Source organism: Balaenoptera borealis (genome assembly GCF_965194805.1).
Source record: "Balaenoptera borealis genome assembly, chromosome: 1".
In the NCBI taxonomy this organism is placed as follows: Eukaryota; Metazoa; Chordata; class Mammalia; order Artiodactyla; family Balaenopteridae; genus Balaenoptera; species Balaenoptera borealis.
This window is the reverse complement of record NC_138860.1, coordinates 91,415,831-91,428,359: the sequence shown is the minus strand read 5'-3', so window position 1 is coordinate 91,428,359 and position 12,529 is coordinate 91,415,831. Positions and strand designations below refer to the sequence as shown.

General features: G+C 42.2%; 1 protein-coding gene across 2 annotated transcripts in view; it reads left to right on the top strand.

Annotated features, from left to right (window-relative positions):
- The first annotated feature begins 1,854 nt into the window (after positions 1-1,854).
- The window catches only part of CD101 (CD101 molecule), a 44,418-nt gene continuing 33,743 nt past the window's right edge, over positions 1,855-12,529 (top strand). The window contains exon 1 of one of the 2 annotated variants that reach the window (XM_082368952.1): positions 1,855-3,644. In XM_082368952.1, the coding sequence (XP_082225078.1) occupies positions 3,581-3,644 (64 nt within the window). In that variant the 5' untranslated portion in view covers positions 1,855-3,580. Of the gene's footprint in view, positions 3,645-6,521; positions 7,057-12,529 lie in introns of those variants that run through there. The other variant, XM_082368953.1, reaches the window with a different exon arrangement.

The following is a 12,529-nucleotide window of genomic DNA, read 5'->3' as shown; positions in this document are numbered from 1 at the left end:
ACTAGTTTGGATAATTTCAGCAGCTTCTGGGGCATAGGGAGTATCCCTAGTTATCTGGTGTGATGAGAAAACAGCTATTTTGAGTTGCTGCCTAGGATTTTACAGTGTAATAGCCCTGCTCACAGCCAGAGCCTGGACATTTAGATAAGGACCTGAGCTTAGGATTCCCACCCCAAGTTCCCACTTTGCTTTTCCTGGAGCACCTTTTAAAATAACCACTTTGAGTTGAGCCTGCAGCCTCTGCCCCAACCATCTTATAAGTAATAGGTGCTTGTTACCCTGCCGTTTATCTCCTGCTTGCTGGACACCTGGGACGTCGGAGCACTGCCCTTCCCCCTGCTCACTGGCACCCCCGACCCTGGTTTCTGGGATCTGTCAGTAACAAGTCTTGTGACTTGACTTTGTGTGAGTGTATTGAAATTGCGCCTTCGATCAAAATGACCCGGGGGTTTCACTTCCTCGGGGTGGGAGTTCAGATGCCGAGGGAGCCACTGGCTGACCCCATGTGGGTGGCTGGTGCCTCCTCGTTCAGCAGGTCGTAATCCGCATATTCTTAATTTAATACACCAGCTATCCCCCTCTCCCGCACCCCGCCAACACATCTGGTTCCTGGCCTTGGGGTGATCAGAGCAGGAAACAGCGGTCCTGAGCGTGAGAGCCTGATGGAGGAGGTGGAGGGTGTGTGGACTCCAGATTGGTTGGTTTGCGCGTGGAAAGCGTGCTTACAGGCAAATCAGAATGATTTCCTTTCTCTAGGAACTGGCCAGCCGTGGGAGGGGCGGTCTCTCCAGGATCAGCAAGGTCCTAGATGTCAAAGCATCAAAAACCAGAAATAAAATGACATGGTTAATATACTCACTGCTTGGGGCTTATACACCTGGGTGGCTCAGCTCCACTGGGGTTGGGGGGCGGGGGGGATGATTCTCATCTGAGTCCTCTCTGTTCTGTTTATTCTCCAGCCTATTTGTGCCACCAGCACTGGTTACTATGATTACATCATTTCATTGAATAATATGTAAACCAATGAAATATGAGTGCCAAAGAAAGAGGTGTTGATACAATAAGATGAATTCTCTGGAAAGACTAGATAGAGGCAAATTGCTTTCTTTTTTTTTTTAAATGCTATCAGTTTAGGTCTAGGCAAAACAACTATAAAAGATTGATGGGAGACAAATCATAAAAACATGGGAGGATCTGTACTCCACTGGCTTCACAAGTGTTTTTAAAATTCTTACTCCATTTTAAAGAAATCAGACCTGAAAGTTGGGGGACTTCCCTGGCAGTCCAGTAGTTAAGACTTCACCTTCCAATGCAGGGGGTGTGGGTTCAATCCCTGGTCGGGGAGCTAAGATCCCACATGCCTCACGGCAGAAAAACCAAAACAAAAAAGAAGCAATGTTTTTTTTTTAAGACTTTTTTGGGGGTTTGTTTTTAAAGAAACTGCATACATCATTGGAGACAAACAATTTAAATACCATGCAGTTTCTGTATGTACAAAACCTAGGCCATAGAAATCCAGTTTCATTTGTATTCTGTTTACACTGTCTTCCTCATACAGCCGTTGTGTGTTAAAGTAGAACACAGGAGAGTGCTCTGGTACAAAGACAAACTATGTACAGGCACCCGGGAAGCAACTGGAAAAAAGCAACTGGTTTGGGGATCAACAGACAAATGGGAAGAAAGAGTCATTTAAGGTGACCTTCGCCCACTGGCTGTGCACAGGGAGAGCCTGAAATTCCATTCACCGAAGCACACACCACAATTTGCATTCAGCAACTATAAATACACGTAAACAGAAGCAAAATCGTAACAAATTCAATAAAGGCTTTAAAAAATAAAATAAAAAATAAAAAATAAAAAAAAAAAAAATAAAATAAAATAAAATAAAATAAAAAATAAAACAAACCTGAAAGTTGTAGCAGAAGACATAGGTTTGGTTTATGCAAAAAGGTGAGGAGACTCCAGACAACAGACCTATACTCAAAGGAAAGCCCTGGGCCTGTGTTAAGAGATCGGTGAACAAATATATATGTATATGATTGAGGTGAAAATAAAATTGTTAAGAAATATAAGTGTCTTTTTATGATTCCTGTCTTTACCTGACTTTTCTGTTAATTGATCAACTAACAGCTCTAATTATGAGTTTCTACTGTTACTGTCCCTATTCTTATAGATGAGGAAATTGAGACTTAAAGAAACTAATTTGCTCAAGATTTGAATGCAGGTCTTTCTGACTTCAAAGTCTGTACATGTTCTAAATCACTATACCAGCTACAGTGCCTGACTATTTTAGCCATTCAGTATTTTTTGAAGAGATAGAAAGATGAGTAAGAACTGGCCCCTGCCCTTAGGAAATTCATGGTCTTGCAGGAGAGGGAGGCATGTAAATAATTCATTTTATTACGTATAGTAAGTAAAATTATAGGAGTTCACTGACAGAGATAGAGGAGGGAATGGTGAACTTTCTAAGGTGTCAAGAAAGGTTTTGCGTAGGAGATGCAAACCTAGATTTTAAATTTTTTTAATGAATAGGCATATACCAGGTAGAGGGGTCTCTAAGCAGAGGGGATAGCATATACAAAGTTAAACAGGATGGTAAGATACGTTCAGAGAAATACAGAGGTTCTGTGTCTGAAGGGTGAGGTGGTAGGAGAGAGTTCTCAAGGGTCAGCTCGTAAAGGTCAAGTCAAGGAGTTTGGACTTGATCGTCTAGAACTTTGGGGGAGCCATTGAAACCCTTTAATCAGGACAGTGCATGGCTCTGTTTGCATTTTAGGTTACTCTGGTGGAAGGGGCCGGGGTGCAGACAAGGTTAGAAGATGAACTGCGTTAATCCAGGTGAAAAATCGCAGCTCTCAATTGCAACAGCAGCAGGTAGAATGAATTCATTAAGGATTTTAGGGAAAACTGGTAGGACTTTATAACTAGATGTGGAGTGTGGAGGCCAGCCATGGTTCTGGGTGGACGCTGGTGCAGTCAACCACAATGGACAATACCAGTGAAAAAGAAAACAATGATTTCAGCTTTGGATGCAAGTTTGAGTTTCCTGCAGGACCTTCAAGTGGAAATGTTCGACACAGCTAGATAATTGGCCTGGAGCTTAAGGGAGAAGTTGGGGGTGGAGACAGATTTGTGATTGTCCTTATACAGGTGGGGCATGAGAGGCAGACGCAGCGTGAGAGGCAAAGGGCTGATGACGGAAGCCTGGAGAAGGGGTCCATCGAGAAGACGACTAAGAAGGAACTTCCAAAGGGGAGAGAGAAAATCCCAGCCAGAGCGTGCTATCAGAGATGGTAGGAAAGAATTCCAAGCAGATCTGCCAATGGTCGGTCATACCCGTGTGCCACAGAAGGACCAAGTCAAGGGAGAGCTGAGCAGTGTCCACCACTGTGACCTTGGATGTTTGGGTGGAGCCAAGCCCAGATCGTGGTGGGCTGAAGTGCCAGCAAGTTAGGAAATCAAGCAGAATACAGAACACCGGGAAACTCACACATCTGAAGAGGGGAAGGAAGAGGAGACGGTTTGAAACTAGGGTGAAAATGTGGCTATTTAATAGGGTAGGAGGCACCTGAGCTGCTTTATGGGCCAAGGAAGCCATGAAGGGGCAACTGTATCTCAGGGGTTCGCCCGTACCCAAAGCCCAGGTAAGTGAACTTCCTATTCCTTCTCCTTTCTTCTTTTCTTTGGGGCCTATTCTGAGTCCTCCCTTCCTTTTTTCAAAATCAGAGTTCGTTGTCAGCTACTCCCTAACAGGGAATTTAAGAAGTAGCTCTTCCCAAGGGAGTATTTGGAAACAGCAAATGGCCCGGGAATCCCATGTGTTGCTCTTTCTCTGCTGCCGCCATCCTCTAGTCCCCATCTCCTCCTGCACCCCTCTTCCCATGCCCTGGCCTTTGCCTCTGCCCACAGGAATCTAGTTCAGGCTTTTCCCCACAGACAGGAGGAGTTACCACACACCTGGAAAAGCTCTTATTAGCCTTGGTTAACTAACTGTCAGCTCCTGGTGCAGCCAGGCTGGTGGGAAGTACAACTTGGTGGGCCAAGTTGTAACCAGGCCCACTTGAGGCTGCCGTTTCTTCCACTGTTCTATGAGGGATTGACTGAGCTCACTGTGATCCCTTCCTGTGGTGTCACTGCTTGGTGTTCCATACACAGAGAAACGAGGCTTAGCCCCAGGGCTTCCTTATACCTTGGCAAGTCCCACACCTGTGGGGTAGCGATCACTTTGACCTGAATTATAGGAGCTCAGGTAGGAAAAGGAGCAAAATCCTGATCAGCTTCCTGCTGACCCCTTCGGGGTTTTCTTTTCCGTCCTCCAGTCACTCACTGTCCTACATATTCTGCCTTCTGAAAGCTTGCAAATGGCAAGCTAATAGAAAGAGCACTGAGCCACAAGTAAGAAAGCAGCCATAGAATGCACCCATTTCCTAGCCATACAATCTTGGCTAGGTTAGTTGATTCCTCTGAGCCTCAGTTTTCTCATCTGTAAAATGGTATTAATAATACCTATCACATAGTGATGTGAGTTATTCTATAACAGTGCATATGTGAAAATGCCTTGCACAGAACCTGACATGTAAAAGGTACCCGTTTAAATATTTCTTGGGCCTGAATGTTTAGGCTAGGAATCCACGATACTTGCAATTTCTATAATTTTATGGAATTAATATTTGAGCATGTCAAACCTGAAAAAAATACATCACTTTTCATTAATCTTCTAGGAACTTAAGAAAGGATTTTTTTCTTTAGTACATCCTTGTGTTGCTTTGTCCAGCACTGGCCTTCTCCCTCCATCTGAATCAGGAACTCTATTTTTACATTCCTTTCAACTGATAAAATTGCAATGCACTGCAGTGGTTCCCAAGGTAATAGAATAACTGTCTCTCTCACTGGCTCTATTTTTTTCCTTTCTTCTTCTTTTTTCTTTTCCCCTTGATAACAGAAAGCTTCTTTATTTTCCCTCCAGAAAAGAAGCGACATCACCCTGTCAATGTTAAATTCTGGCAGAAATGGAGCCACTAAAATAGAAAGAAAAAAAAATTGGCAACAGCCAAGAATGAGAACTTGCATAGCATTTACTTAGTTGTATGTATTTCAGGAATACAGCGTCCTCTGTTTTATTGCCAATGATTGTCTCTGTGGTCAATGCTTATTTCTAAAATAATTTTCTTTTCCGTGCACGTAGCAGATTGATTGCATTGATGGCCCCTGTTCTCTACCTCTCTTTTTGCCTTGACACTTCGCCGTTCCCTTCACTAAAGAGATGGAGTCCATTAACCCATCTCTGGCTTTTGGACTTCGCCATGTGTCTTGCTTTGATCTGAGGGATGCTTGTAGAAGGCATGCAATCATGATGCAAGTAGAAGCTTTAAAAAGTACTGATGTGTTTCCCCTAGTCCTTTTGGACCCCTGACATCACTGTGAAAATGTGCCCAGGCTAGCCTATTCGAGGGCTGTGAGAGGGATCCAATTTTGGTGCCTGGGGGGTGACCCATGTCTTCTCCAACTGCAATGGTGAAAAAATTCTTGTACATCAAGCCCCACTGATATTATGGTTAATGGCCTGGAGAGGTAGTTTGAAATTGCCATTCTAGGTAAACTGCCCTTTAATTGTTCCCTAAATACAGCCTGTACATCCCTGCCTCGGTACCTTTATACATTTCATTTCTCCCTAGTGGAATGTCCTTTCTTCTCTCTTCTCTGCTATTAGAATCATACCAGATCTCCAAGAACCTAAGGAAAACCAGCCTTTTCTGAATGCACCTTCTTCTCCCTTCACACCAGCCTCAAACTTTACTCCAAAAGGAGGACACAGCTGGTGTGTCATTATCCATGCTGGACTGTTTCTCCCCAACTGCCCCTCGGCCCCCCTTCCTCCCTGGTTGTCTCATGTGGCCCAGCCGATCTTGACCCTCCCTCCCACCCACTCACTTCCCCCCCCACCCCGCTCCCTTTAGGTGCCCCATTGATTGTTGTGCTTGCAAAATTACCTTGTGGTTATCTGAGTAAACGGAAGTTTCCTGAGAACAAAGGCTTCGTATGTGCAGCACTTAAAATAGCACCCAGAAGATTAAAAAAATTGTTGGATAGGTGGATGGAACAGGGATCTGCTGTAACTGTGGCCTGAAGCAGACTAGGCTGTTACTGACCCATCTAAATGGAGGCTCGGCCTGGGGAACTAACGTCCTCAGTAAGCTCGTCCCGTGTATGGTCTTGTCTTCGCAGACTAGGATTAAGTTGGCCTGGGTTCAGCGCCAGGCTAACTTAATCCTAGTCCGTGAAGTCACTCCCCCGCCATCCTTGGTGCCCAGGCCCACACTGGGCAGATGAAGATTCCCTTAAATGTCGCTGATATGCATTGATCACTTTCTATATACTAGATGTTGTTCTAAGTGCTTTCAGTGAATTAGTTCATTCAATTCTCACAGCAATCTTATGGGGCACATACTGTTAGTATCTCCATTTTGTTGATGAGGGTTAGAAAAGGTTAATTTACTGTTCTAAGATCAACTATTAAAAATACAGTCTGTGCAGACCCAGACACACCCACCTAGAGTGTGTTATCGTCACCGTCACCGCATGTCTCCCCAGGTTCATGTCTTCTAGGGGCGCTTCTCTCGTTTCTCAGTCCTTTCCTCTGCCAAGATGGGAGGTGAGGTAAGGGCTAAGAAGAGAAAATTGCTGCTTGATTCTTTATTTATTCTGTTTACTTAAATTCCCTTATCATTACCTAATGATATGTATTTAACCAGGAGGAGGCCCATCTTTTCTTATTTTATCTATCTATGTTTACCTACCCATGAAGATAACTTCCTAAGTAGGTAAATTTGAATGATTAGCAAAGAGCCATATAAAGCAAACTGTATTGCTCTTTGCAAGCCGTCTCTGTTTCTCAGTGGGCTGGAAACCACACTATTGCTTCCCCTTTATCTTTGTAGTGAGAGCGCAACATTTGTCACTCAGCGTCTGAGCAACTTCAGTGACACCACCAGGAAAGGTCTATACTGGTCCAAATGGCACGCTTCCCACGAGTGGCATCTTTTTTTCTCTTTCTGAGTAAGTGTCATAATTCTGTAGGTTACTGTTGTCAAAGAGCTAGTCAAACGGAAACTGTTGGATGATAAAATGGGACAGTTTGGTCTCTACAGGAAAAACAATGCCACACGTCTCTGGTGCTGGCAGTCATTTTTGACTTTTGATGATGTGCTTGGCTACCTAGACATCCTTGAGTTCCAGGAGGTGCAATGTTAGGTTGAGTCCCATGAATCTGATCCCACTGGTTTTTACATTTGTGTGTGTGGCCAGAGCCGCCGATTTTGCTGGCCCTGCCTTCACCTTATGTTCTTGGGCTAACTCATCCCTGGAGATAGGAAGAGGCTTAACTCCTCAGACTGAGAGGTGATGCCTGATGTTAGAACTTGTCTAGATGATAAATGTGCCTTGGGGATGTGGCCGGATGGAAGTGTCATGAGAGCACTTAGGAGTTTTAGGCTAACCTGAAAGAAGGTTCTGGACTTCATCTGTGAGATGAAGTGGGAATTGACTACTAAGAGCCTGAGAAAGGGGCAGGAAGATTCACTTGGCTCTGCTGAGGGGCACCTGGAAGGACCTCAGCTGGCCCAGGGGCATTTGTACATGGTTGAACAGGATGGCGAAGGGGGAAGTTTGGGGGTGGATGGGTGAACAGATGAACTGGGGAAGGAATGAAATAGTTTCAGAGCAGACAGAGCAGGTAGCAGGTACTTTTTAGTGCTATGGGTTCTCTAGCATCTGGTGAAGCCCATAGACCCCATCTCAGAATAATTTTTAAATGTGTGAATTAAAATGTATAAGATTATAGGGAAAATCAGTCATATTGAAATAAGGTTATTGAAATATTTTAAAGTAAATTTTGATGTAGTCATTTATTTGCTACATTATTTATGTATTACATAATAAGATCTGGAGGTGGTCTATTAACCACCAAACTTCAAAGTCGTAATGAGTATGAACAATATTTCAAGATATCTGCGATAGATGTAGTGTGATGTGAAAATATCTATGGTTTGTTGTCTACATTCATGACTGAAGAAAATGCTAAATTTCCATTAAGATTAGTGAAAATAAAGATGTAGGGTTTTTTCCCACCCAAGTTTATGAACCTTTTCATCCCCCATGTGGACCCAAGTTAACAACTTCTGCTTTAAAGAGACTGGATGGAGTTAGTGACGGGACTTGGATAATAGGGGAACTAGAAGAGCTTAGAATCAGTGTGACCAAGGCTGTGGCTAATACACGAAAAGGGTGCAGCATTCAACTCAAAGGGGTGCTTAATAAACCTTGGCTTGAGTTGAATTGGGTTCATGTCTCAAAAGACATTGGGTAGTGTAAGGTAAAGATCAGATATGGGGCCTGCTGGGGTGAGAGGTGGCCTGCAGGAGAAGTTACTGGGACCAGTTGCTGGGTAATCAATGCCCACTAGACTGGCTTGGCAGACGTTAATGACCAGGTTCACTGGTGGAATCCTTTGGGGATTGTTGGCTGATGTCCTGTTCAGGTGTCTTGAATGTGATTCTCAAGTGTCTGTGCTTTGTGTCTGTGCACCGTGTGTTTGGCTTGTGTATGGGGAAACTGGGCTTACATTGTGCAATAAGTCAGACAACTGCAAATTCTCTCTTTGTCTTTTTTTTTTTTTTTTTTTTTTCCCTAGTGAGTAAGCTGAAAGTCCTGGGAAAAGGAAGTAATAACCAAGGTTCAAAAAGGGGAAGCTTCAAGCCTTTCAATTCCCCATTTAAACCATTACCTAAACTGGGTTATATATTTATTTCTTCTACATTTAAACTCTTCCTAAGCACAAATTTTGTGTAGAGCCACAGTTTTTATGTGAAAAACATATATATCAGGAAGTAACTTGAAAAAAAATTTTGGAAGCCTGCTATTTGTCATTACAAATACAGAGGGAATAATGAAGGAAATTAATTAAATGATGGATGATCAACTGACCAATTGCATTGTTTAGCAAATGTATACCTTGTCCTAATTAATTTTTTAAATAAATATATAAAGACTGATGAATCCTGTTAGAATATGGGGCCAGATGAGGTTAAGGTCATGGGTAAATGAGCTCTTGGACTTAGCTTTGTCTGCTTGGTCTGTCACCCCTCACCCTGAATAGCTGCCCTACAAATAAAAGTCATTAACATGGGAGGGTCCTGGGGAGGGGCTACTGTTTGTCTTACTGGGGCTGTATTCACGAAAAAAAAAAAAATCCACTGAATTATGGATGGAAGCATTCTCAGCCTCCAAGCAAAAAGGGATTTTATATGGGTAAAGAAAGAGAAGTCGCTTGCTGTGTTTGATGTTCTCCAGCTAGGTTTTGTATAAGGTGGAAGCATTTGAAGTTGCTGTTTTTGCGTATCAAAGGTGGCCAGGTGTTGGCCACATTTTATATAGGTCAAATAGCTTCCATTCAAATAATACTGAAATAGAAAATTTGGCAATCCCAATAATGTGTTTGGAAAAAGTCAACACCATTAGGAAATTCTTCGTGTTACAAAAATGTGACTCCAATGCAGTATGTCAATGCCAAGCTCTGTGTCCATCAGTCAACAAGAATCTGACCTGCTGTGCAGAGGTGCCTAACCCTCTGTCTATTAAAAGAGAAAGCAACGGGTCAGTCCTCTGAGGTATTTCACTCTTTAGGAGGAGAGATATGTACAACATCCCACAGAAAACAGATTTATAATAAGATGCTTCAGTGTATGTATGATTCCCCATGCATGGCCATTTGAATTGGCCTCTGTCAGTCATTCCTTTTTACCTCCACAATACCTATTAAACCTTCACACTGTTTCTTTCGCTTTTCTGAGTACCCTCCCAATCATGTTCTTGACCTTGTGCCTCTACTAGCACCTTACGACATTCATCGTCCTCTCTCTGGCTTCATCCATGTCTCCCCTCTACAGCTCCTCTGCCCGTAGACATGCAGAGGTACCTGTGTCCATCCTCCCTCACTGCTCTGCCCCATCCATCTACTCTTTCTAACTGCCACCCTATTCTTCTCTTTCCCTTCTCCGTGATGCTTCTTGTAGTTTATGCTTCTTGCAGTTGCTTCTTACCCTTGAAATACTCTGCTGCTGCTCTATGGAAATCTCTTTTACAAAGATTTCCACTGACCTCCTCATCATCAAACTAAAAAGACTTTCGTCCGCCTTTAGAGTCCTTACCCTCTCAGCGGCATTCAGCAGTGCGGACAAGCTCTTTCTTCTTGGACTGTTTTGCTCCTTTGGTTTTCAAGCTACTGTGTCCTTGCTGCCCTCCCACCTGATTCTTCCCTCCCTGATTCTTCCTTCTGTAGGTTTTGTTCCTCATCCTATCCCCTAAATAGAGAGATCCTCTAATAATCTCTCTTCAGCCCTCTCCTTACATTCTCTAACACTTCCCAGTGCTTACATGTAGCTGACCTAATCTGCATCTACAGCCCAGAACTCTCCCTAGTCACAAACAAGCATTTACAGGAAGCAGTGAGGAAACAATGGACACAGCCAGGAATTTGACATTTGTAAATCCAAGTTCAGTTCTGGCTGCACCATTTACAACTTTGACAATGCTAAATATGGGAATATCTCAGAGTTCTTAAGAGGACTGGATTACAAATATTTTCAAAGGGTTGAGTAGATTTTAAAGTATAGATAGATAGCTATAGCTACAGATATAGACATATATTTAAATATTATTTCTAAATGTTTGCTGGATTTCCTTCCTGTTTGTTCCATGGTACTCTAATTTAGTATTTCCAAAATTAAATGCCCTGTCTTCTCCTTCACCCTCGAACACACAAGAGTACCTTTTCCTGATATCCTTATTCCTGTTAACAGTGCCATTACTCCCAGTCACCCTTACAAAACCTGGTATCATCTTTGATTTCCTCCTGCCTTCCATCCCTCCATCTACCCCTTCTACCTCCAAGCATCTAAGATACTGAAAAACTCTATAGATCTTATCTCCACAGTGGCTCTTAAATTATAGCCACTTTCTTTCCATTTCTATTGCCTTCATCACTCCTCTCCTGGGCTACTATCATTACCTGATGTCTACTTCTAACTCCATCATCCTACATACCATCAGGTTAATTTTACTAAGACCTTTCAAATACTTTCAGTGGGTTCCCCATTGCCGAATCAATCAAGTCCAAACTTTTAAACATGATAGTCAAGCCCTTCATGCTTTGGACTCAAAATTCCTACCCACTCTTACCTCTTTCTATTAATCTTCATGTAACCCTCCCCCTAATGCAACTGATTACTCTCTATTTCCTGAACAATTCTTTTGATTACTACTTATACAGTCTTTTCATGAAATCTCCTTCACCTAAAAGGCCCTGTCTCTCCACTTGAATTGTCATAACCTTCTCCAAAGTCCATTTTTAATACTATCTCTTCCATATACCTTACCTATTTCCCTCCCCCAAAATGTAATCTCTCCTTCCTTCAAATTCCTCAAAGCGCTTTTATCATATTTCTTTCCAGGACAGATGACTACCACCCTACTTGACTAAACTGTAAAATCAAGAAGTCAGAGACTATCCCACACTCATCTTCATATCTTAGTCCTTGAAGCATCAGAAACACTATAAGTGGTTGAACAAATATTTATTGAATTAGTAGGCGAAGCAGTAGAAAATGAAGTGCTAGTTTTCAAAATAAAACGTTTCACATGTGGTACCATCTCTCTGAAAAGTCATAAAAAATGTTAAGTGTTGCCTAGACACCAAAAATAACATTGTGGAAACACGTCCTGACATAAACATCTTAGTGGTACCTCAGAAATCATATTTTTAAAAACATTTTTATCTTGAAATATAACATGTAAGAAAAGTTAGTAAGACATAAATGTGCAATTTAACTAATAAATAAAAAGTAAAAACCATGTAACCACTATGCAGGTCAAGAAATAGAACATTGCTAGGACCCTAGAAGCACCCACCCACCTTTCCACGCGTCCCATCCAGACACACACACACACACACAATCACTTTCCTGACTTTTGTGATACCTACTTCCTAGCGCTTTTTTTTAATAGTTTTACCCATTACGTTTGCATCACTAAACAATACAGTGTGGTTTTTTTGCCTTTCTTTAAATTTTGTAGAGAGTATAGTAAAAAAGATTCTGAAGTGTTCAGCATCTTTCATTAAACACAGTGATCCACATTTCTGCAACCAGTTGCAATTCACTCACTTTCATTGCTGTGTAAGATTTCATTTTATGAACGTACCACAGTCTGCCTGTTCTACTGTTGATGGACATATGAATGGTCTCTAGTTTGGGGGCTGTAATGAACACTGCTGCTGTGGATACTTTTTCACGTGTAGCCTGGTACAGTGCTCACATTTCTCTAAGATGTATGTCTAAGACTGGCTAGCATTGCTGACAATGTTTTAAATTGCCTTTGTAGTATAATTTTTTGGTAAATAATATTTTAAAATTTTACTACTGTATGGCATGGGGAACTATATTCAATATATTGTAATAACCCATAATAGAAAAGG